Source organism: Bos javanicus, chromosome 7 (genome assembly GCF_032452875.1).
Source record: "Bos javanicus breed banteng chromosome 7, ARS-OSU_banteng_1.0, whole genome shotgun sequence".
NCBI lineage: Eukaryota > Metazoa > Chordata > Mammalia > Artiodactyla > Bovidae > Bos > Bos javanicus.
The window spans coordinates 86,583,255-86,604,981 of NC_083874.1; the positions used below are offsets into that span (position 1 = coordinate 86,583,255).

Consider the following 21,727-nt stretch of genomic DNA (forward strand, 5'->3'; position numbering starts at 1 on the left):
CACCTTCCTAGTATCTGTAGTTAGCAATTTTGTACCACTTTAGTTGGGGCTTCTCTGGTGGCTCAGATGATAAAGAATCTGCCTGCAAGGTAGGAGACCCAGGTTGGATCCCTGGGTCGGAAGGATCCCTGGAGGAGGGCATGGCAACCCACTCCAGTATCCTTGCCTGGAGAATCCCATGGACAGAGGCTACAGTCCGTGGGGTGGCAAAGAATCAGATATGACTGAGTGACACACACCCCTCCACACCCCTTTTGTTGGCAGTTCTGGCAGACTTTGCCTAACGTTTTTCTACGTAGTATGGTATGTGCTTTGTAGAAACCACTGCTTAGGATCTTTTTATTGGATCAGAGATGCCTTTACCTACAAATGATGGATCCTGCCAGTCACTTCTGTTGCTGTATTCTGCATTCTAATTCAGATTGGCTTTTTGAGTAATAAATTTTATTTGCTCACAAGTCATGCACACATTTTTCCCATCCTAAATTTGTCTTATTAGAATTTTCTAACTAAATTTTTTATAGTTAGAAAAATAAGTAGCATTTGACATTTAGTAAACTTTTTTCTAAAATTATAGCATAGTTTTAAAACTTAAACTTACTTCAGATATACATTGTGCCTTATTCTTGTGTCACTGTTTCATAACTGAACAAACTTCCAAGTATTATCATTTGCAAAAGTGCCTATAATGCTTTCAGTACTTCAGAAATAACTGATGCTGATTACAGAGCAATTTGATTACTTCATAGAAACCATTAAATGCTATTTGAAGTCAATTATTTGGGGCCTGGAGTAAAAGTAGTTTACAGAAAATTTGAGAATCGTAACACTTACCTGTCCTTCCCAGAAGGATTCTAACTGTTAGAGAACCCAAAGGCTAGTAATGTCCTTTTATTATTGTAAAAGTGATTAGCTAACAGAATCAGCTCATTCCCCCTAAGGTTACCCTGCATACCCCTACTCAGGATAAGATGCTGAAAGAGAAAGCACAGTGGTCTTTTTCACTTGGTGGAACTAACACTTCCTGAGACAGATACTAGAAGAAAGGAGGAGCCTTTTGAACACTATTTTAGACATCATATCTAACATGTATTAATTTATTTAACTTTTTAAACAATTTGATGAGGTTGATTCTGTAATTATGACCATTTTACAGATAGGAAAACTGGGACCAGAGAAGGTAAGTAAATTACTTAAAGCGTCAAGTCATCCTTGACTCTTCTTTTTGTCTCTTACACTCTGTATCCAAAGTGTCAGGATCATCATGCCATCTCTGCCTTCAAAGTATATATATAGAATTCAACCATCACCAGAAATATTTTGGGCCTGGAGTAAAAGTATGTTCCAATAGAAGTTTGAGAAATGCAACACTTACCTATCTTTCCCAGCAGGATTCTAACTATTAGAGAATGTCATCTCTTTGTTTCTACCTCCTTCTGCCCCCAACTCCCCTTTAAAAGTGTACCACAAAACAAACAAACAAACAAACAAACAAAACCAAAAAAAACTGTACCACAGTCAGAGGAATCCATTTAAAATGTGAGTCAGACCATTTCACGCCTCTGTTTAATACTAAGAGGTGGTCTATTTCATCCAGAGTAAAAGCCAGAGTCCCTGCAGTAGCGTGCAGTGTCCCGTGGTCCTCTGAACTCTTCCTACCATCCTTCCCTCTCACTCATCTCCACTCACACTGGCTTCTCTGCTATTTTAAAAAAAATATGTCAGGATCTTTGCTGCATTAGGATTTTTGCTACAGCTGTTCACTCTGCCCAAAATGACTTTCCCTTAAATATCCACTTGCCTCATTCTTTTACTTCTTTCAAATTTCACTTAAGTTTTAGCTTCACAATTGAGACCTACTCGTACAATATTATTTATTGCTGCTACTTGCCCTACCCTGTAGAGCACTTACCACCTATTAACATACAATTCAATTTGCTTATTCATTATGTTTATTATCTCTTTGCATCTTTGGAATGTAAGTTCCTTGAGGGTAAGGATCTTTGATTTATTCACTGATGTATCTCAAGAACTACAACACTGGCACTCAGAGAACTATTGAATTCATTTATCAAATGAGTTTTCTTAGTCATTACCTGAGAAAGGCAGGATTTACAACTGGAGTAGGAGCTTGCACACCTAAGGTCTGTGCAAAAACTTGCTTCAGTGGTTGTTACACTCTCACCAATCAGATAATCTGTTTCCCTTTGGGAGGAATGTATGAGACTTCCTTCTCCAGAACTTTGTAGAGAGAGTAGGCTGAGAAGCCTTCCCTCCTGTCATCTAGTAACTTACCAAAACTTGGAACGTGAGGTCGTATCCCTGCCTGTAGTGTCTTCGAATGTAGGTATTGTTGATTGGTTGACCAGCCTTTATGTTAAATAGGAAAGATTTATATAATCCTGAAATCAGGTATTTAAATCCACATGTCAGTGTTGTAATGTGTTAAATGAGGGAGTGAAAGTGGCTCTGTCGTGTCCGACTCTTTGTGACCCCAAGGACTGTAGGCTGCCAGGCTTCTCTGTCCATGGAATTCTCCAGGCAAAAATACTGGAGTGGGTTGCCATTTCCTTCTTCAGGGGATCTACCTGACCCAGGAATCAAACCTGGGTCTCCTGCATTGCTGGAAGTCTTGACTGAGCCACCAGGTAGACTACAAATATGCCCCATTCTGTACTGAAGAGTAAATATTATCACTACTGTGATGAAGATTGATAAGTACAAATCTATACAACTAGGGACATAGTCATCACTATTTATCATCTGGGTGCAGTGTATCTTTAAAATTTTTTAATTTTCTTGGTCATTTTCTGAATAATTTGTAGGAGTAAGAATGAAGATTTAGTACAAAAAAAAACTTCATTAGAAATTTAATAAGAATTAAAAGTAGTAAACCCCAATTTTTGTTCTGTATTTCCTTGGTTATAAAGGCTTGTTCCTGAAATAGAAGGCAGCTAACTGTTACCCACTGTCATGTACGGACCTGAATCATATCCATCTTGTAAACCCTAATTTCAGATACAGCTTTTATAATAGTTCTTGCTTAAAATTCCTTTGGTTCTTTTCACATTTTTCCTGTCAAAATGCAGTACTGATTCTAGATTTTAAATATATTTCAGCTGTGTTCTAGTTTGATTCATTCTTATTCTTGCAACATCAGCTGTAATACTTTGGAAAACTTTGTTTCATAATTTTGTTGTACAGTACAGTCTTCTTTACTCTGTAAGTGTAATATATTTTTATGTTTAGGTTTGTAAACATCAATTAGAATGGTTAATATGGTGAATTTTAAAATTTCTACATTATATGTTTCCTTCCAGTAATGTTTAAATACAAAATACCTTTGTCCATTTATAAGCCATATTGAGTAAATCTTGATGCAAATCATAAAAGTTTTAAGAATCCTCATTTTCTGTTAGGAAACAGGTTTATCTAGATTTCTTGTCACAAATTATTGCATGATGTCCTTCTTGTTGAATCACTAACTAGATGAGTGCACCATATTTCCTTTATTTCCCTAGAAATACAACATTTTCTCAGCACGTTCTTGAGTTTGAGAAAATTCATCAAGGATATTACCATATCAAGAATTACAGTCTGAAACTTTGCTTATAAAAATCAATTTTATCATCACAGTAGATCAGAGTATTGATGTTGCTTTGCTTTCATCATCTGATTCCTTTTATAAGTGTCAAACATCTTTTTCACTTTTTTCTTTTTGCTAATATGGGCAAAAAATTAAGAATTCTGAATTTTGATCTGCACTCAGTGAAAACAAATGAACAGATAACAAAGATGGCCTTTTGTATTTTTTGAAAGATGCTGCAGTAGTTGGCAACAAAGGAGAAAGCGCCAAAGGTGATGCAGTAGTTGGTGTATTTCACTGGTGCATCAGCCTCTAGGCCAGAGGTCAGCAGACTTTTCTGTAAAGGACCAGATAATAAATGTTTTAGATTTTGTGGGCCATTCAGTCTCTGTCTCAGTTACTTAAACTTTGCCTTTGTAGTGAAGCAACAACACACAGTATGTAAAAGAATGACCATGGCTGTGTTCCAGTAAAACTCTACGTCCAAAAACAGGCCGTGGGCTAGGTTTGGTCTGTGTGCCGTGGTTCGCCATTCTCTTCAGCATACTTGAGTGTAATTGTTGAGTCATGGTGAAATGGTTCCTAGGATGATAAAATAGCCGAGTGTTTAAAGATGTAGGAAAAAATAGGATTCATGAAAACTCTATAACATATCTTAGATATAAAACGGTCAGCCGGATCCATGAATCTCTAAGAAAAAGTCATAAAATATTAATTCTTGCATTAATTCTTATTAATTAATAAGAGCTGCTCAAACAAGAAACTACAAACTAAAATTGGGTCCATTGGACTAGATGGTAATATTGAAGATTGACTTCTTTGGGGAAGATCATTATAAAGGCACTTATATCTTTATATGCTTCCTGACATCCTAATTCTTTTATTGTAGGGGGTTGTGGGGATTTAGCAGTTACGATACATGCCTTCCTATAGTGCAGTGTCATAAAACCAGTAAACCCCACAGGATTATGGGAAAGGTGGAGTTACGGGTACAACACTGAAAAGCATCATCAGTGACACATAAAGATAAGAAACTAGTAACAATTAGCAGAGTTTTTATATGTGGTAATGGGTAAGAATTATTTAAAATGGGTAAGAAATATGCTAAACGGGTAAGAAATATTTAAATACTGCTGCTGCTGCTGCTAAGTCGCTTCAGTCGTGTCCGACTCTGTGCGACCCCAGAGACGGCAGCCCACCAAGCTCCCCCATCCCTGGGATTCTCCAGGCAAGAACACCGGAGTGGGTTGCCATTTCCTTCTCCTATGCGTGAAAGTGAAAGGTGAAAGTGAAGTTGCTCAATCGTGTCTGACTCTTAGCGACCCCATGGACTGCAGCCCACCAGGCTCCTCCATCCATGGGATTTTCCAAGCAAGAGTACTGGAGTGGGGTGCCATTGCCTTCTCTGATTTAAATACTAGGTTGGTGCAAATGTAATCGCGGGTTTGGACCATGAATTTTAAATCATTGTAGCTAGACTCAAATACATCTTTATTAATCAAAGTAGGAACCATTACAATCAACACATTTTTTTTTGCCACTGAGAAATAAGTTTGTGTATTCCTGTAGCATTAAAACCATACTTCAGGATTCAACAAACTCTTGGAAAGCATTTTCTGCATCCTGGCTGGTTGTGGAAGTGTTTTCCCTGCAAAAACTCATCAGAGATGCTTGAAGAAGTGGTAGGCATTTGGCGAGAGGTCAGGTGTATATGGCGGATGAGGCAAAACTTCATAGCCCAATTTGTTCAACTGTTGAAATGTTGGTTGTGAAATGTGCAGTTGGGCATTCTCATGGAGAAGAATTGGGCCCTTTCTGTTGACCAAAGCCAGCTGTAGGCATTGCAGTTTTTGGTGCAGCTCATCAAATTGCTGAGCGTACTTCTCAGATGTAATGTTTTGCCAGGATACAGAAAGCTGTAGTAGGTCAGACCAGCAGCAGACAACCAAACACTGACCATGACCTCTTTTTGGTGCAAGTTTGACTTGGGAAGTGTTTTGGAACTTCTCACTCCAGCCACTGAGCCGATTGTCTGTATAAAATCTATTAGTTGCACATCATAGTTTGATAGAGAAAATGGTTCATTGTTGTGTAGAAGAAGAGAAGATGACACTTCAAAATGATTTTTTTTGAGTTTTGGTCAGCTTATGAGGCACCCACTTAATGGAGATTTTTCACCTTTCCCAATTTGCTTCAAATGCCAAGTACTGTAGAATGATTGACACGAGTTCTTAAGCGACTTCTCACGTAGTTGTAAGAGGATCAGCTTTGATGATTGCTCTCAATTGGTCGTTGTCAGTTTACGACGGCCAGCCACTATGCTCTTCATCTTCAAGGCCTACTTTGCAAAACCTCTTGAACCACCACTGCACTATATGTTCATGTTCCTGGGCCAAATGTGTTGTTTATGTTGCTAGTTATCTCCGCTGCTTTACAACGCATTTGAACTCGAATAAAAAAAATCGCTCGAATTTGCTTTTTGTCTTAACACCATTTCCACAGTCTAAAAACTAAACAGCAATAAGTCATTAGCAAAAAAGCATAAAGCGAGAAATACGCATTAAAATGATGTATAACATAAACACATTTATTTAAGAATGTATTCCAAAATCAGATGGCAGAGTTCAACAATGCAAAAACAGCAGTTACTTTCGCATCAAGTAGTACAATAAATAAGGCACTTTACCTTGAAAAAGGCCTGAAGTTTTCTTGTGGAAGAGGCCATCAGAAGGGTTGTAAATAGTGGGAAGTGGTAAAAGGAGGACTGTCTGAAATCAGACACATTAGGACGCCAGATGTGGCTGGATGGATATGGCTTATAACACTCAGTGAATCTGGGCAGGCCGTTCGGCTTTTGGGATGTATTTTGCGTATTCCTAGGCATCGCATTTCAGCTGGGTGCAGCTTTCTGCACCGACTTAGAATTTCTCGAGGATGTAATTGTGCATAAGCAAACATGAATTTGCTTTATGCTCAAATTGGTTCAAATCTATCAGTTATGCTGGGACAAATGCATGTTTTCAAAACAGTGTTGCTATAAAGCACACAAAAAACTGTATTTTAAAAAATAGTTCTTGAGAAATGGTAAGGGCACCTTTTTGAAAATTTCTTTGGAAAGCAGAATCTCTTAATATGTATGTTACATTATTTTAGATTTTGGTATTATTATTTTTTTAATGTCTAGACAGGAACAATCTGGTTTTTAAGTTGGTAGTTTAGTAGATTTTACTTCATTTCCATAAAGAATTCATGAAATAATTTTAATATTTTTGAAAATTCAGGATCAAGAACAAGTACTGAATGATGCAGTGGATGGCAAGGAAATTTATAATACAATTCGTCGTAAAACAAAGGATGCCTTTTATAAAAATATTGTTAAAAAAGGTTATCTTCTAAAAAAAGGTAAGTGTAAACTTTTAAGATTAAAGATTCAGCTTCTTAATAGAAACATTGTGAGTACTGGGCATAAATCTTATTGAGATATGAATTTAACAAGTTGGCATCTGATTCTTGGTCCCCTGGTCACCTGTCCATAACTTTTTTTAAGTGAAAATTCTTATTGACATTTATCACATTCATGGTATTGAGGTTTCTAGTTTATATATTTGCCTCAGTTTGGCATTAAGAAATATGGGGGATGAGGGGTGCATGACTAGCAGAAGAGATTTTTTTCCCTTAGGACCAGAAAAGAATTAATGCTAAGCGAGAATTTTAATGATTTATTGTAATGAAATCTCTAAATACACTGTTAAGGTACCCTTGTCACTTACCTTGTAATTCATTAAAACAAGGAATATAACAAAATATTTTTCTACAGATAGATTACATTTTTCTCATTTTATAAGGATTGGTATTATTGAAGCTTTGGGAATAAAAATTGAAATATGAAATATATTTGACTTTTTTTAAGCAATGATCATTTGTATGATTTTACTATCGGTGATTTTATAGTTCATTATTTGGCTAAGGGAGGACAATTTGTTTTTTTTTTTAACAGGAAAGGGAAAAAGGTGGAAAAATTTATATTTTATCTTAGAGGGCAGTGATGCCCAACTTATTTATTTTGAAAGTGAAAAACGAGCTACAAAACCAAAAGGATTAATAGATCTCAGCGTGTGTTCTGTCTATGTTGTTCATGATAGTCTCTTTGGCAGGTAAGAAATTGGTTTCCTATATATTTTTGGAATTGTTTTAATAATAAACTAGTATGTTCAGATCATTTCAAAGCATAGCAAACCAATTTTGAGAGCCTGAAAATCATCTGAAAATGTCATGTTTACTTTCTAGGATAATTTTTGTTTTTCTCTTTTAGACTAACTTATGCGTAAAATTCTACTTCCACTATATCACATAGAAATCTATGGATCTCTTGTATATGCAGTGTGCTTCCCTGCACTTACTGCCAGTCTTTTGAATGACTTTGATTCTTGTCGCCTTTCTCCTATTTTATCATTCTTGGTTAACTCAATGCATCTGATAGTACTAGATCACTCAGTTGTACTATATTAACTTGATTCCTAAGAAAGCTGATGTTGAGAGACAACTGTAGTATAAAAACAATTATTTCAATAGAAAAGAGGAGAGAGTATTTCAGGTTTGAAATTAAAACTTTTTTTCTTACATTAAAGTCACAGTTTTTAAGAAAATAAATAGAAGTAAATCCTGAACATCACAAGGCAAATTCAGCACTTAATTCCATCTAGATTTTTGTAACAAGGGCCTTTCTTTACCTTTCACCATCAGTATTATTAATAAACCTATTTGACCACTTAAAAGATGGACTATCTGTTATGAATCCATTCTAGTGTTTTTGGGTATACTTAGCAATTTTATTACGTATTGCTATGGGGGCTTCTCAGGTGGCACCAGTGGTAAAGAGTCTGTCTCTCAATGCAGGAGACACAAGATACGCTGGTTTGCTTCCTAGGTCAGGAAGATCCCCTGGAGAAGGAAATGGCAATCTACTCCAGTATTCTTGCCTGAAAATCCCATGGACGGGGGAGCCTGGTGGGCGAACAACCCATGGGGATGGCAAACAGTTGGACATGACTGGGTGACTGAGTAAGGCACACAGGCATGATGAAGGAAACACAGATAATTACAACAAATTTTTAACAATCTATTTTCTGCTGCAGGATGGCATTTCTACTAGGCAACTTCAGTTTTTCCTATTTAAGTTGGGAAAGCTTCAAGAGAAATACCTGTAGAGTGTACAAGCTTGTCATTTTTTCCAAATTGTGTTTAGGAGATCACATTAGTATTATTTGAAATTTAACAGTGCCTCTTTTAAGTGATTGAATAGGTTTGGGAGATGCTGAATTGAACAAATAATTTTCCAGACAGCGGGACATTCTGAAGTTGTAGCCCATGTTTGTATTGTGAATCATCAAGAGTGAATCAACATGAAATACTATGAATCATCATGAAATACTATGTGAATCATCATAAAATACTATGAAGTATTTGATGAATTCATTTAACCTTGATACTCTTGCTTGATACCCAGCCCCAAACACTTCTTAATATCTCTCGAAGACAGCTGTCCAAAAAACAAAAAAAAGACAAATCTGGGTAAGATAGGAGTTAAGATTTTTTCCCCTCACTTAACAATCTGGGAAACGTGGCCTTCAGATGTAGCAGGTCAGACCTCTGGCTTCCTCTCAGTCTTGCTGCTCTGCCTTGCTTTGTGTGTACTGGGTTTTTGTCACAGAGCCACTTCCTTCATGAGAGCAAGGGTGGCAAACAGTGCCAGAGAAAGGAGCAGTGAACATTTCCTCCAGTAACTACTGAAAATACTGAGAATACACTATTTGTTGTGTTATCAAATAGATAAAGTCATTGTATATTTCTTGCTTTGTGTAAGTGTAGAGCCCCGTATACTGACTTACCTTGAGCATCTGGGTGGAGTCTAATGTGAAAGTTCATGGCAGCCTACAGCAGTAGAGATGACTGCAATGCTCACCCAGCCTGTGGTGTAGGAATGCTGGTCAGCCCTGCTGTTCAGCTGTTTTCTCCAGTGCTTTAGTTGTGTAGCTGTGCAATTTTTCCAGGTTTTTTCAGTATTATTGAGATGTCTCTAATATTGTTTCTTTATATTAAACTTCTGACTTTTAATACTGCTTTACTTTAAATATTAACTGTTTCAGAAGCACAAGTTGAAAGACATTTCAGTCATACAGAGTTATTGCTGTACTGAATATTTACATGGGAGTTTTGCACCTTTATCTTTTCTTAGGCTGAATCTTTTACTGTGGCAGTATTTATTGTTTTATCTGTTTAAGAAGGATGTTTTTGATGGATATTACATTTTAGGTTTGGTGATTATTTTCTTTCAGCCTTGTAAAGAGTCTCCAACATTTTGTCATTCTGATTGTTTCTCTTTTGGAGACTATAGATTTTTTTTTTTTTCCTTCAAGGTGTATACTTATGTCATCTTTCTCTGGAAGCTTTGAGATCTTTCCTTATTCTTAGATTTTCAAAGGTTAAATCAATATGTGCCTACTTTAAAAAAATATTTTAAAAAATTTATCGTGTTTGCAAAGCTTCTTTATTCTTAAGACCTGATGTCTCCTGTCGGTTTTGAACAATTCTCCGTTAGTGTCTGTTTAAACAGCCCAGCTGCCACTCTCACTTGACTCTTCTGGAATTCACATTGCATGTTATCAACCTTCCACTACATCCCATGTGTCTGTTAAACAGTTTCCTCTATGTTTTTCATAATGTTTTTTTCCTTTCTGTGCCTCAGGTTAGATATTTTCTTCTGATTTGTCTTTCAGTTCACTATTCTTCTGTAGTTAAATGCATTTGTTAAGGTCTTAATTTTATTTATTACATTTGCCACTTTATAATTTCCACTTGAGTCATCCTTTATATTTCTAGTTATCTAACAAAATTCTTTTTTTTATCTTTTTCAAAGAATTTTAATTACTATTAAAAATATTTGAAAGTTGTATCTGTCCTCAACATCTGTATTATATGTAGATCTTTCTCATCTGTTTTTCTTTCAGCTTTTCAGTCATTTGATCCTGTAATGTCAACTTATGTTTAACTAAATAGTGGACATAGTATGTGACAAACTGTAGAAGCTATACATAATGTTATTGCCTCCAGAGAGGACTGTTCTTCTGCCAGATAAGTTAGAGTAGGGGTAGTTCATATTGATCTGCCTAGGAAGCAACTGCGAGTATTGGTGAAGGCTGTTTTATCTCTGATTTGCTCTTACTTCTGAAGGCATAGCCCTTCAGGTGTCTCAACAGAAAGCCAGCTCATCTAAAGGCCCTGAACTCATTTGTCTCTCCCAACACTTGTGAAACTCTGAATGTGCTTGGTTAGCTTTTTAGCCTCTTAGATGCTTTCTGCTTATTGCCTCAGCTTCCTGCCCTAAGCAGTTTAGGATTTGGCAAACACCTTGAAAAGAACGGCTGTGGAGAATGTCAGTCTCACCTCGTTATATCTTGGTCCCTCAAGTCTTAGCCACCTCATTGTTCTCCAGTGACTTCATACAGTTGTGTTTTGTTTGGTTTATATTTTATCCATCCAGGAGGGTTAGTCTGGTACAAACCACTTTCAGAGTCAGAAGTTTTCAGCTGACATATTCCACTGTTCTATGGTATTCTTAAAGCATTGAAGACATGGTTTTTTATCTTTAATCCATATGTTAAGCTTGTACTTGGTGTATTTTGCTATGACCTTCTAACACCAAGGTCTAAGATATTTCTTTGGTTAAAGCAAGAAATACAAATAACACTTATTAAATTACAAAAGTTTGAAGGCCCTTTTAAACTTTCAAATCTAATTGGAAAAACAACACATCTTCAAAAAATATGTAAACTACTAATATTGTATTTACTCGTCAAGTAAATCATATGTAGTACAGTACATACTTATAGGAAGAACAGAACTAATATTTAGTGTACACTACTATTAGGTCATCTGATCCTCAAAATACGCTTGTTGACATTTCCATTTTAAAAGATGAAAAGTGGCCAGTTGTTAAAAAATTTTTAAGTTATAAAGAAGAAAATTAAAATCACCCATAATCCACTGAGAGATAGCCATTAAGAACATTTTGGGTCTAAAGAACCCAAATGTCTAGTCTTTCCTCAGTACATAGAAATGTGTATTATATATCATCCTTAAGCTGCAAGTTTAGTAACATATTTTATTTGTTTTAAAGTCTTTAGATTAGCTATATGCAATTCTAGCACTTCTGCTTCAATTTTGTTTTAACTTTTAAATTTTCTTGTAACTTTTCTATTTTAAAATAATTTACATAGTACTTTGAAATGTTAAACTTTGATAGATTTCAGTACTACAGACAGAAAGCTTTCTAAAGTATATGCAGCTGACATATTCTTTTTAGTAATCTAGTACAGTGGATTATTTCTCTAAATGAATTGTTAATTTTGTATAAATTATATAAGTATATTGATTTTTTTTTCTAAAGTTGGTATAAGTGCTGTAATCAGTACATTTTGTTGAACTTCCTAATAACTTTTTGTTTGTATTTTAAAGGCCAAACTGTTTCCAGATAGTGGTTCAGCACTTTAGTGAAGAACATTACATCTTCTACTTTGCAGGAGAAACTCCAGAACAGGCAGAGGTAAGTTAAATGTTTTTTCAACCACTATAAACCTTTAGTCAGTCCATATTTTCTTAACTAGAATAGAAAACTATTGTACTTACGGTGATAAAAAAAGATGTCTGAAATCTAATCATCTTTTAATTTAAGCAATAAGAACTTGCATGTGTAAAAAAATTTTTGAAAGAAATGCAAAAAAAAAAAAAAAACCCCCAAAACACAGTGAAGGGTTATCGGTAAAATTCCATTCTAAATTGACCTTAAAATACTCTTATGATGTTCGGCTCAACTGAGAATGCTCATTTAAAATCTTCTCTGAAGAAAGGTTGTAGATCAGATCAGATCAGATCAGTCGCTCAGTCGTGTCCAACTCTTTGCAACCCCATGATTTGCAGCACGCCAGGCCTCCCTGTCCATCACCAACTCCCGGAGTTCACTCAGACTCATGTCCATCGAGTCAGTGATGCCATCCAGCCATCTCATCCTCTGTCGTCCCCTTCTCCTCCCGCCCCCAATCCCTCCCAGCATCAGAGTCTTTTCCAATGAGTCAACTCTTCGCATGAGGTGGCCAAAGTACTGGAGTCTCAGCTTTAGCATCATTCCTTCCAAAGAAACCCCAGGGCTGATCTCCTTCAGAATGGACTGGTTGGATCTCCTTGCAGTCCAAGGGACTCTCAAGAGTCTTCTCCAACACCACAGTTCAAAAGCATCAATTCTTTGGTGCTCAGCCTTCTTCACAGTCCAACTCTCACATCCATACATGACCACAGGAAAAACCATAGCCTTGACTAGACAGACCTTTGTTGGCAAAGTAATGTCTCTGCTTTTCAATATGCTATCTAGATTGGTCATAACTTTCCTTCCAAGGAGTAAGCGTCTTTTAATTTCATGGCTGCGGTCACCATCTGCAGTGATTTTGGAGCCCAGAAAAATAAAGTCTGTCATTGTTTCTACTGTTTCCCCATCTATTTCCCATGAAGTGGTGGGACCAGATGCCATGATCTTCGTTTTCTGAATGTTGAGCTTTAAACCAACTTTTTCACTCTCCACTTTCACCTTCATCAAGAGGCTTTTAGTTCCTCTTCACTTTTTGCCATAAGGGTGGTGTCATCTGCATATCTGAGGTTATTGATATTTCTCCCAGCAATCTTGATTCCAGCTTGTGTTTCTTCCAGTCCAGCGTTTCTCATGATGTTCTCTGCATATAAGTTAAATAAGCAGGGTGACAATATACAGCCATGACGTACTGCTTTTCCTATTTGGAACCAGTCTGTTGTTCCATGTCCAGTTCTAACTGTTGCTTCCTGACCTGCATACAAATTTCTCAAGAGGCAGATCAGGTCGTCTGGTATTCCCATCTCTTTCAGAATTTTCCAAAGTTTATTGTGATCCACAGTCAAAGGCTTTGGCATAGTCAATAAAGCAGAAATAGATGTTTTTCTGGAACTCTCTTGCTTTTTCCATGATCCAGCGGATGTTGGAAATTTGATCTCTGGTTCCTCTGCCTTTTCTAAAACCAGCTTGAACATCAGGAAGTTCCTGGTTCACATATTGCTGAAGCCTGGCTTGGAGAATTTTAAGCATTACTTTACTAGCATGTGAGATGAGTGCAATTGTGCGGTAGTTTGAGCATTCTTTGGCATTGCCTTTCTTTGGGACTGGAATGAAAACTGACCTTTTCCAGTCCTGTGGCCACTGCTGAGTTTTCCAAATTTGCTGGCATATTGAGTGCAGCACTTTCACAGCATCATCTTTCAGGATTTGAAATAGCTCAACTGGAATTCTATCACCTCCACTAGCTTTGTTTGTAGTGATGCTTTCAAAGCCCAGTTGACTTCACATTCCATGATGTCTGGCTCTAGGTCAGTGATCACACCCTCGTGATTATCTGGGTCATGAAGATCTTTTTTGTACAGTTCTTCTGTGTATTCTTGCCACCTCTTCTTAATATCTTCTGCTTCTGTTAGGTCCCTACCATTTCTGTCCTTTATTGAGCCCATCTTTGCATGAAATGTTCCTTTGGTATCTCTGATTTTCTTGAAGAGATCTCTAGTCTTTCCCATTCTGTTGTTTTCCTCTATTTCTTTGCACTGATCGCTGAAGAAGGCTTTCTTATCTCTTCTTGCTATTCTTTGGAACTCTGCATTCAGATGTTTATATCTTTCCTTTTCTCCTTTGCTTTTCGCTTCTCTTCCTTTCACAGCTATTTGTAAGGCCTCCCTAGACAGCCATTTTGCTTTTTTGCATTTCTTTTCTATGGGAATGGTCTTGAACCCTGTCTCCTGTACAATGTCACGAACCTCATTCCATAGCTCATCAGGCACTCTATCTAACAGATTTAGGCCCTTATATCTATTTCTCACTTCTGTATAATCATAAGGGATTTGTAGATATTCTCAGTATACTCAAAAAGGTAAGTCAGTTAGTTTTGCTAATAAGCGTTGGCTATTCTTCACTGGTTGAACTCTGTATCTAAAAATAGAAATTCAGTTATCACAAGGAAAAATTTGAGGAATTTTTCTATTTTTCTTCTAAGTCTAGATATGTTTTCTTTCAGTATTAGCCATTGATCCAGGTGCAGTGCCTTTATTAAAACTTTTATTAAATTTTAAGTAATGTGAAGAAATGTTTTTAAAGATCTCCTTTTAAAAATACATTGATTTCTCTGAACCACAGTATTTCTGGGGTGTTCAGTGGTATTTTGTAGATATATGGCTGTATTTTCTTCTGCTGATACTCTGTGGAAGGAACCTGAAAGTAGTTTAGAGGTGAAAGAACGTGACTTTATTGAAAAAAGAAGATAATTTGCCAATTCTGGATATGAGACAGATGCTCTTAAAACTCTGGATCCTGGCTTGGGTCCTGATTCATAAATTATGAAGATATGTTTGGCTGTAGAATAAACTTGATGAATGAGCCATTGTGTTTTATGGCTCATAATTGCATATCATTTTTCATGTCATGGAAAAAATATCACAATTGAATACTCATTGTTAGCTTGTAATACACATAAAAACTTGTTTCATGGGTGAAAAAAGTGAAAGTATTAGTCTGACTCTTTGTGACTCCATGGACTGTAGCCCACCAGGCCCCTCTGTCCATGGGATTCTCCAGGAACAATACTGGGGTGAGTATTCATTACCTTCTCCAGGGGATCTTCCAAATCCAGGGATCAAACCCGGGTCTCCTGCATTGCAGGCAGATTCTTTACTGTTTGAGGATGGGTATTTATACCTAATTTGCAAAAATAGGGCTCATAATATTTGGGTAACTTTGGCATTTTTTTTAATCATTAGAAATTGAGTTAGGAACGAAACTTAAATTTGAGTATCCTGTCTTTCAGTTATTTTATCATATTCTCTCTTTCTAAAGATGTGTTACACAGCTTGATGACATTTCAGTATGTTTTGGGTGTCTCACATAATGTATATATACAACATTTTCTTATTTATCTGTACTCTTTACATATTTCGTGTTTTCATATACCTTAAAGTCCAAATATGCCACTGGTATTCCAAATTTTTGTTACTTTGGTGACCTGTAGGATCTCTGGTTATTGTCTTCTCTTTATAAAAGCTATGATAATTGATTTAGTCTTAAATTTGCCCATTAAAAGACGTACTCTAAACATTGACAGAATTCAGATTCATTGAAGTAGCCAACACACTGAAGACATAATTGAGTGAAGCAATAGTACAGAGCTTACTAGAAACATGTATGCCAAACATGGTTATAATTTATAAACCTAAAATTATTCTCTCCTTTCTCCAGTGTGGTAGGGTATTAAACATTTGAGAATATATCTGCAACTTAGTTTTAATATTAGGCTGCAATATTTTATATCTAACATTAATATTTGAAAGGCTTATAAATCACCCAGATCCCCTTATATGTTTCATGGTCTAAGGTAATTAGAAAACTAGTCATCAAATCAGTCATCACATTATCAGTTGGTTTTACAGTCAGCGTTCCTTTCACAAAGTATATCAAGTTAAATTCTGCCTTAGGGTGCCTCAAGTTTAACTGCTTAACTACATGTATATTTATTTTTTGGCTAATAAACAATCACTCATTGACACTTAGGATTAGTTTAGAGATTCTGCAATAATACAATCAATATTTTGCAGAAATTATTACAACTGTTTTGGTCACTATTTTACTTTGTTGGAGCACAGATATATTTAAAGTGCAGGATACTCTTGAGTATAGAGAAGAAAAGAACTATTGAATTTTGAGGAAGAACCCAAATTGATGACTGGAAACTGCATAAACTGTTATATAGAATATTTCTTTGAAATGCTGTTACTCTTTTTCGTAGGACTGGATGAAAGGTCTGCAGGCATTTTGCAACTTAAGGAAAAGTAGTCCAGGGACATCTAATAAACGCCTGCGTCAGGTGAAATTTTATTTTCTTTGATTTGTGATTGTTACAGATTTGTGATTGTTTTCTGCTTTATCACTTTGCTCTTTATTTCTTTGAACTATTTTGGGCAACATTTCAAATACTTTAGATTTCTTAAGAGAGGTTAATCTTTTTCAGGCATTTTAAAGCTATGCTCCCACTTGACTTCAGCAGCAGGAGAAATAGTTATTTCTTTATGAAGAAGAATATTCTTATATCCTTGCTGGGTTGTTGTTTAGTTGCTGAGTTGTATCTGACTCTTATGACTCCATGGACTGTAGCCCACTGGGCTTCTCTGTCCATGAGATTTCCCAGGCAGGAATATTGGAGTGGTTGCCATTTTCTTCTCCAGGAGATCTTTCTGACCCAGGGATTGAACCCGCATCTCCTTCTTTGCAGGCAGACTTCACTGCCTTGTATAGGGTACTTAGTCCCTAATGCCATCTGTTGACTACATACCAGGGCCTTTTTTCTTCTACCTAAAGTTCCAGTACCAAGTCAGCGACAACAGAAAGTATTCTGCTTGGCACTATTATTCTTTTCTTCAAAAAATTACTTGGCCGGTGTCAAAAAAGAACTAAAAGTGCTCATGGAAAAAACCATCTGACAGTACGAATCCTGGTAACTCGAGTGTTTTTTATAGTAATTGCTTTTGAAACCTATTACGTAACTTACAGGTAGTATCCTATCTTTTTTGAAACCTTAGCATGACTGTCCTGCATGTTCATTTATGCAGAGTAAAGCTAGGCTTTCTCTTTTTTTTCTAGGTATGTAAAGTCAACTGTATACCCTCCATTTCTTTGCTTTTTTCTTCTAGTTATCCCCAGATAATTGAAAAAAAGTTAAGTAAATTTTAGCATTCTTGGAATTTTGAGGAAAGCATAGTACCGTATTTATTGACTAAAGTAACTCTTGTTTTATTAATACTTATGAGAATTTCCAGTAAGCTAGGTGAATTTAACCAAGAAGTGGATGAATGGTTATTTTTAGATGACTCTAAATTTAACGTTCCCTGTAGCCAGAAGTCTGATAATCTCCCTAGGGACATACATGTGCCAGCTTTTTTCCACTTGTGCTTTTATACATATCATTTCTAATCTTTACAACAATTTGCAGTGTAGACTTTATCCTAAGTTTGCATCTGAGGAAGCAGAGGCCCATAGAAATTGACTTGTGCAAGTCCATACAAATAGCAGGTGGCAAGAGGGAAAGAGAACCCAATACTAGAATTTTGGAATCAGAATCTAAATTTTGGCATCAAAACTGAAAAACGGCTTCTTTGGATCTGTATCCTTTTCTGTAAAATGAGAAGGTAGAATCAGTATTTTTAAAATATTTTCTAGCTGTGGAACTCTATATAGAAATAAAATCTTCCAGAGGAGCATTATATAGTATGTTAGATTTTGCTTTGGGTGGTGACAGTTATTTACTTAAATTAATAAAGAATCCTCTTCTCAACTTTATTTCCTGTGAATCATGGTTTTATAGTAAAAAAGGTATATTTCGTTATTTTTGTCGGACTGTAATTGGAATAATAACTTGTAAAATACAATTATATTTATTTTTTAAGTGAGAATTTGCTGAATGCTTGAATGTCATATTCTATGTCACTTAAAAAGGAAAACATAACTGAAAGTCATGTTTCCTGAAAAAGAGGGGGATAAGTCACTACTTTGGGTTTTTATAATTGCCTTTGAAACCTAATGTGTAATTCTTGAAATCTGGGGTAATACTTTTTGTGTTTTCTTTAGGTCAGCAGTCTTATTTTACATATTGAAGAAGCCCATAAACTCCCAGTAAAGCATTTTACTAATCCATATTGTAACATCTACCTGAATAGCGTCCAGGTAGCAAAAACTCATGCAAGGGAAGGGCAAAACCCTGTATGGTCAGAAGAGTTTGTCTTTGAGTAAGTCTTATTTTCTTGTTACATTAGATGATTTTCTTATCCCATAATGCATTTTCTTTCTTTTTTTTTTTTCCTTTTAACTCTGTATCTAAACCAGTCAGAACAAGGTGCCAGGCTCAGGCATTTTAATAGTACCTATATTTGTTTTCTATCTTATCTGTTTACTTTTGTTAGTAAAGTGCTATGTCCATGGTTTTTCACCTAGTTATTCAGTGACAAATCCAAAAGCATCTACTAACATACGCATACAAAATATTTATGAGGGTTTCCACAGTGTACTTGGGGAAGTTAAAGATGGTAGGCAAAGTGTAATTTGTCTGTATTCTTGTATACCAAATGATAAACCTGTTTTGAATCTAGTTTTAAATCGACCACTATGAACTGGGTTAAGTAGCAGAAATAAATAGGGAGCTTATTTGATACTAGAGACAAAGGAATTAGATAGTTTGATGCCAGGACATTTTCTTAATTCTTTTTCTCCCCACATGCTTCTTTAGTGATCTTCCTCCTGACATCAACAGATTTGAAATAACTCTTAGTAATAAAACGAAGAAAAGCAAAGATCCTGATATCTGTAAGTTAATACAGAAATTTATTTCTAAAGTAAAAAAGTATGTTTTATATACTTTGGAAATTCATAATGAAGTAGAGTCTAAAATGGAAATTATAAAGGTATGTAAGTAGTGTAACTTGAGATTGCTTTTTGTACGTATGAAAATATTAGTTGTTGAGAAAGAATGTGTCCAAAAAAGAAAAAATAAAGACCAAAATGGCTAAATTGTATATACTCTAATCTTAAACCCTTAAAGTAGTGTCTGTTCACCCTCCTCACTCAATGAATAACAAGAAAAAGAAAATAGTGACAGCGGTCATCTTTCTGTGATGCTTCCTTACCCCTTCTTCCTACTTTTTAGGTTTCTCCTACTCTCCTATCCTTTGCATGGACATGAAAAAAAGCACTCTATTTTTCCTTTAAAACACTGTTCACTTCTAGTGCCAGTCCTTGTTCTCAGCAGCATGCTTTTCCCAGCCCATTTTGGAAACAGGTGACAGTGGGATTTAGCCATTCACACAAGAGTGAATTAGATTAATCCTTAAATATCTTCTTAAAAATCAGGCTTAGGAAGAAAAAAGTGATACATGTTAACAGAATCAAAGCCTGGATTTTTTGCTATATTCTGTAACTTCTGTACTGTTTTAAGTGGTTAACATTTTTTAGTGGTTCCCATTATTTTTAACATAAAATCTAACCCCCTAGTAATGATACAGAACCTTTCCTGACATACTCCAATCTTCTGTATATTATATCCTTGTATATTGTATCTATCTTGTATATTGTATATTGAATCTATCCTTCTCTCCAGCTGCACCAGCCTTCTTATTGCTCTTAAATTATCTATGGATTTTAAAACCATCCGCCATACCTTGTGTTCAGACTGTGTGCACACTGCCTTTTTTTCTCTACCTTTCTACTTAGTTACACCTCCAGATCCTGTTACAGTCAGCTTAACGGGTATCTGTTTGGAATGGATGTTTAGAACTTCACGGGCTGAATTACAAATTGTTTCTCTGTACTTCATCAGCATTAACAACTTTATAGCACTTACTGCAGGGTACCATAATTGATTTCTTGCCTCCTTGGCTACACGGTGATCTCCATGCATGTCAGAGACCATGTATTAATCATGTCTGTATTCCACATCCTTGCCTATCAGAGAGTCTGGCACATAGTAGGCATTCAGTAAATGAATGAAGTAAGCATTAAGTGTTAAAATTTGTGGTATTACTTAAATGATTACTGTCTCAAAAGATGACACTGTAATTAGTCCCACAAATTTTCCTAATGTTATATCTTCTCTATAGTGTTAAACACTTTTCATTAAAGGACTTTTAAGTAATACCACAAAAAGTGTTTAACACTATAGAGAAGATATAACATTAGGAAAATTTGTGGGACTAATTACAGTGTCATCTTTTGAGACAGTAATCATTTGATATTTTTCTGTCAAAGTATTTATGCGCTGCCAGTTGAGCCGGTTACAGAAGGGGCATGCCACAGACGAATGGTTTTTGCTCAGCTCCCATATACCATTGAAAGGTATTGAACCAGGATCCCTGCGTGTCCGAGCACGATATTCTATGGAAAAGATCATGCCAGAAGAAGAGTACAGCGAATTTAAGGAGGTATTTAAGTTATTTACCAGACTATTTATTTTTAAAAGCATTAAGAGAAATAGTTAACTTTTAATGAAAGGTCCGTTGAGTTAAATATAATAATTTCATAGTTTAGTGGCACAGTGACAGAGAAGATTGAAAACCTGTGCAGCAGTATGACATTGGTATTAAGTCTATGAATATAGAGGCTACAATCTCATTCTGTTTTTAGTACATGTATTCAATAGAACATACTCCTAAATTGAGAATGCATCAAGCCCATCTCTCTCATGTCTCCTGCATTGGCAGGTGGGTTCTTTACCACTGGTGCCACCTGGGAAGCCCATAGAAGAACATATTTTCTGTTAATCTGAGAATGCTCAATATTGTATACTTTCAACAAGCTTTCTCCATGTCTTTTTTAGCTTATACTGCAAAAGGAACTTCATGTAGTCTATGCTTTATCACATGTATGTGGACAGGACCGAACACTACTCGCTAGCATTCTACTGAAGATTTTTCTTCATGAAAAGCTTGAATCATTGTTGTTATGTACACTAAATGACAGAGAAATAAGCATGGAAGGTATAGTATGGATGTGTTAGTGTGATACTTTTAAAAACTGGGTTAATGATTCAGTTCAGTCACTCAGTCGTGTCCAACTCCTTGCGACCCCATGGACTTCAGCCTGCCAGGCCTCCCTGTCCATCGCCAACTCCCAGAGTTTACCCAAACTCATGTCCATTGAGTTGGTGATGCCATCCAACCATCTCATCCTCTGTCGTCCCCTTCTCCTCCTCCAGCATCAGGGTCTTTTCCAATGAGTCAGTTCTTTGCAAAAGTGGCCAAAGTACTGGAGTTTCAGCTTCAGCATCAGTCCTTCCAGAGCAATCCCAGGGCTTATCTTCTTCAAAATGGACTGGTTGGATCTCCTTGCAGTCCAAGGGACTCTCAAGAGTCTTCTCCAACACCACAGTTCAAAAGCATCAATTCTTCGGCGCTCAGCTTTCTTTTATAATCAAGTATATATGGACTTTATCTTAAAACATTAAATAATTAAATCATCTTACAAAGGAAGTTACTCAGTTTTTCCTT

The 21,727-nt window shown here is 36.1% G+C and overlaps 1 protein-coding gene across 3 annotated transcripts in view; it reads left to right on the forward strand.

The window, feature by feature from the left end:
• The window catches only part of RASA1 (RAS p21 protein activator 1), a 114,217-nt gene that overhangs the window by 75,495 nt on the left and 16,995 nt on the right, over positions 1-21,727 (forward strand). For all 3 annotated transcript variants that reach the window (XM_061424347.1, XM_061424345.1, XM_061424348.1), the window contains exons 10-17: positions 6,868-6,988; positions 7,584-7,740; positions 12,101-12,188; positions 16,486-16,563; positions 18,321-18,478; positions 18,976-19,052; positions 20,490-20,662; positions 21,058-21,217. In XM_061424347.1, coding sequence (XP_061280331.1) covers positions 6,868-6,988; positions 7,584-7,740; positions 12,101-12,188; positions 16,486-16,563; positions 18,321-18,478; positions 18,976-19,052; positions 20,490-20,662; positions 21,058-21,217 — 1,012 coding nt within the window. The remainder of the gene's footprint in view (positions 1-6,867; positions 6,989-7,583; positions 7,741-12,100; positions 12,189-16,485; positions 16,564-18,320; positions 18,479-18,975; positions 19,053-20,489; positions 20,663-21,057; positions 21,218-21,727) is intronic.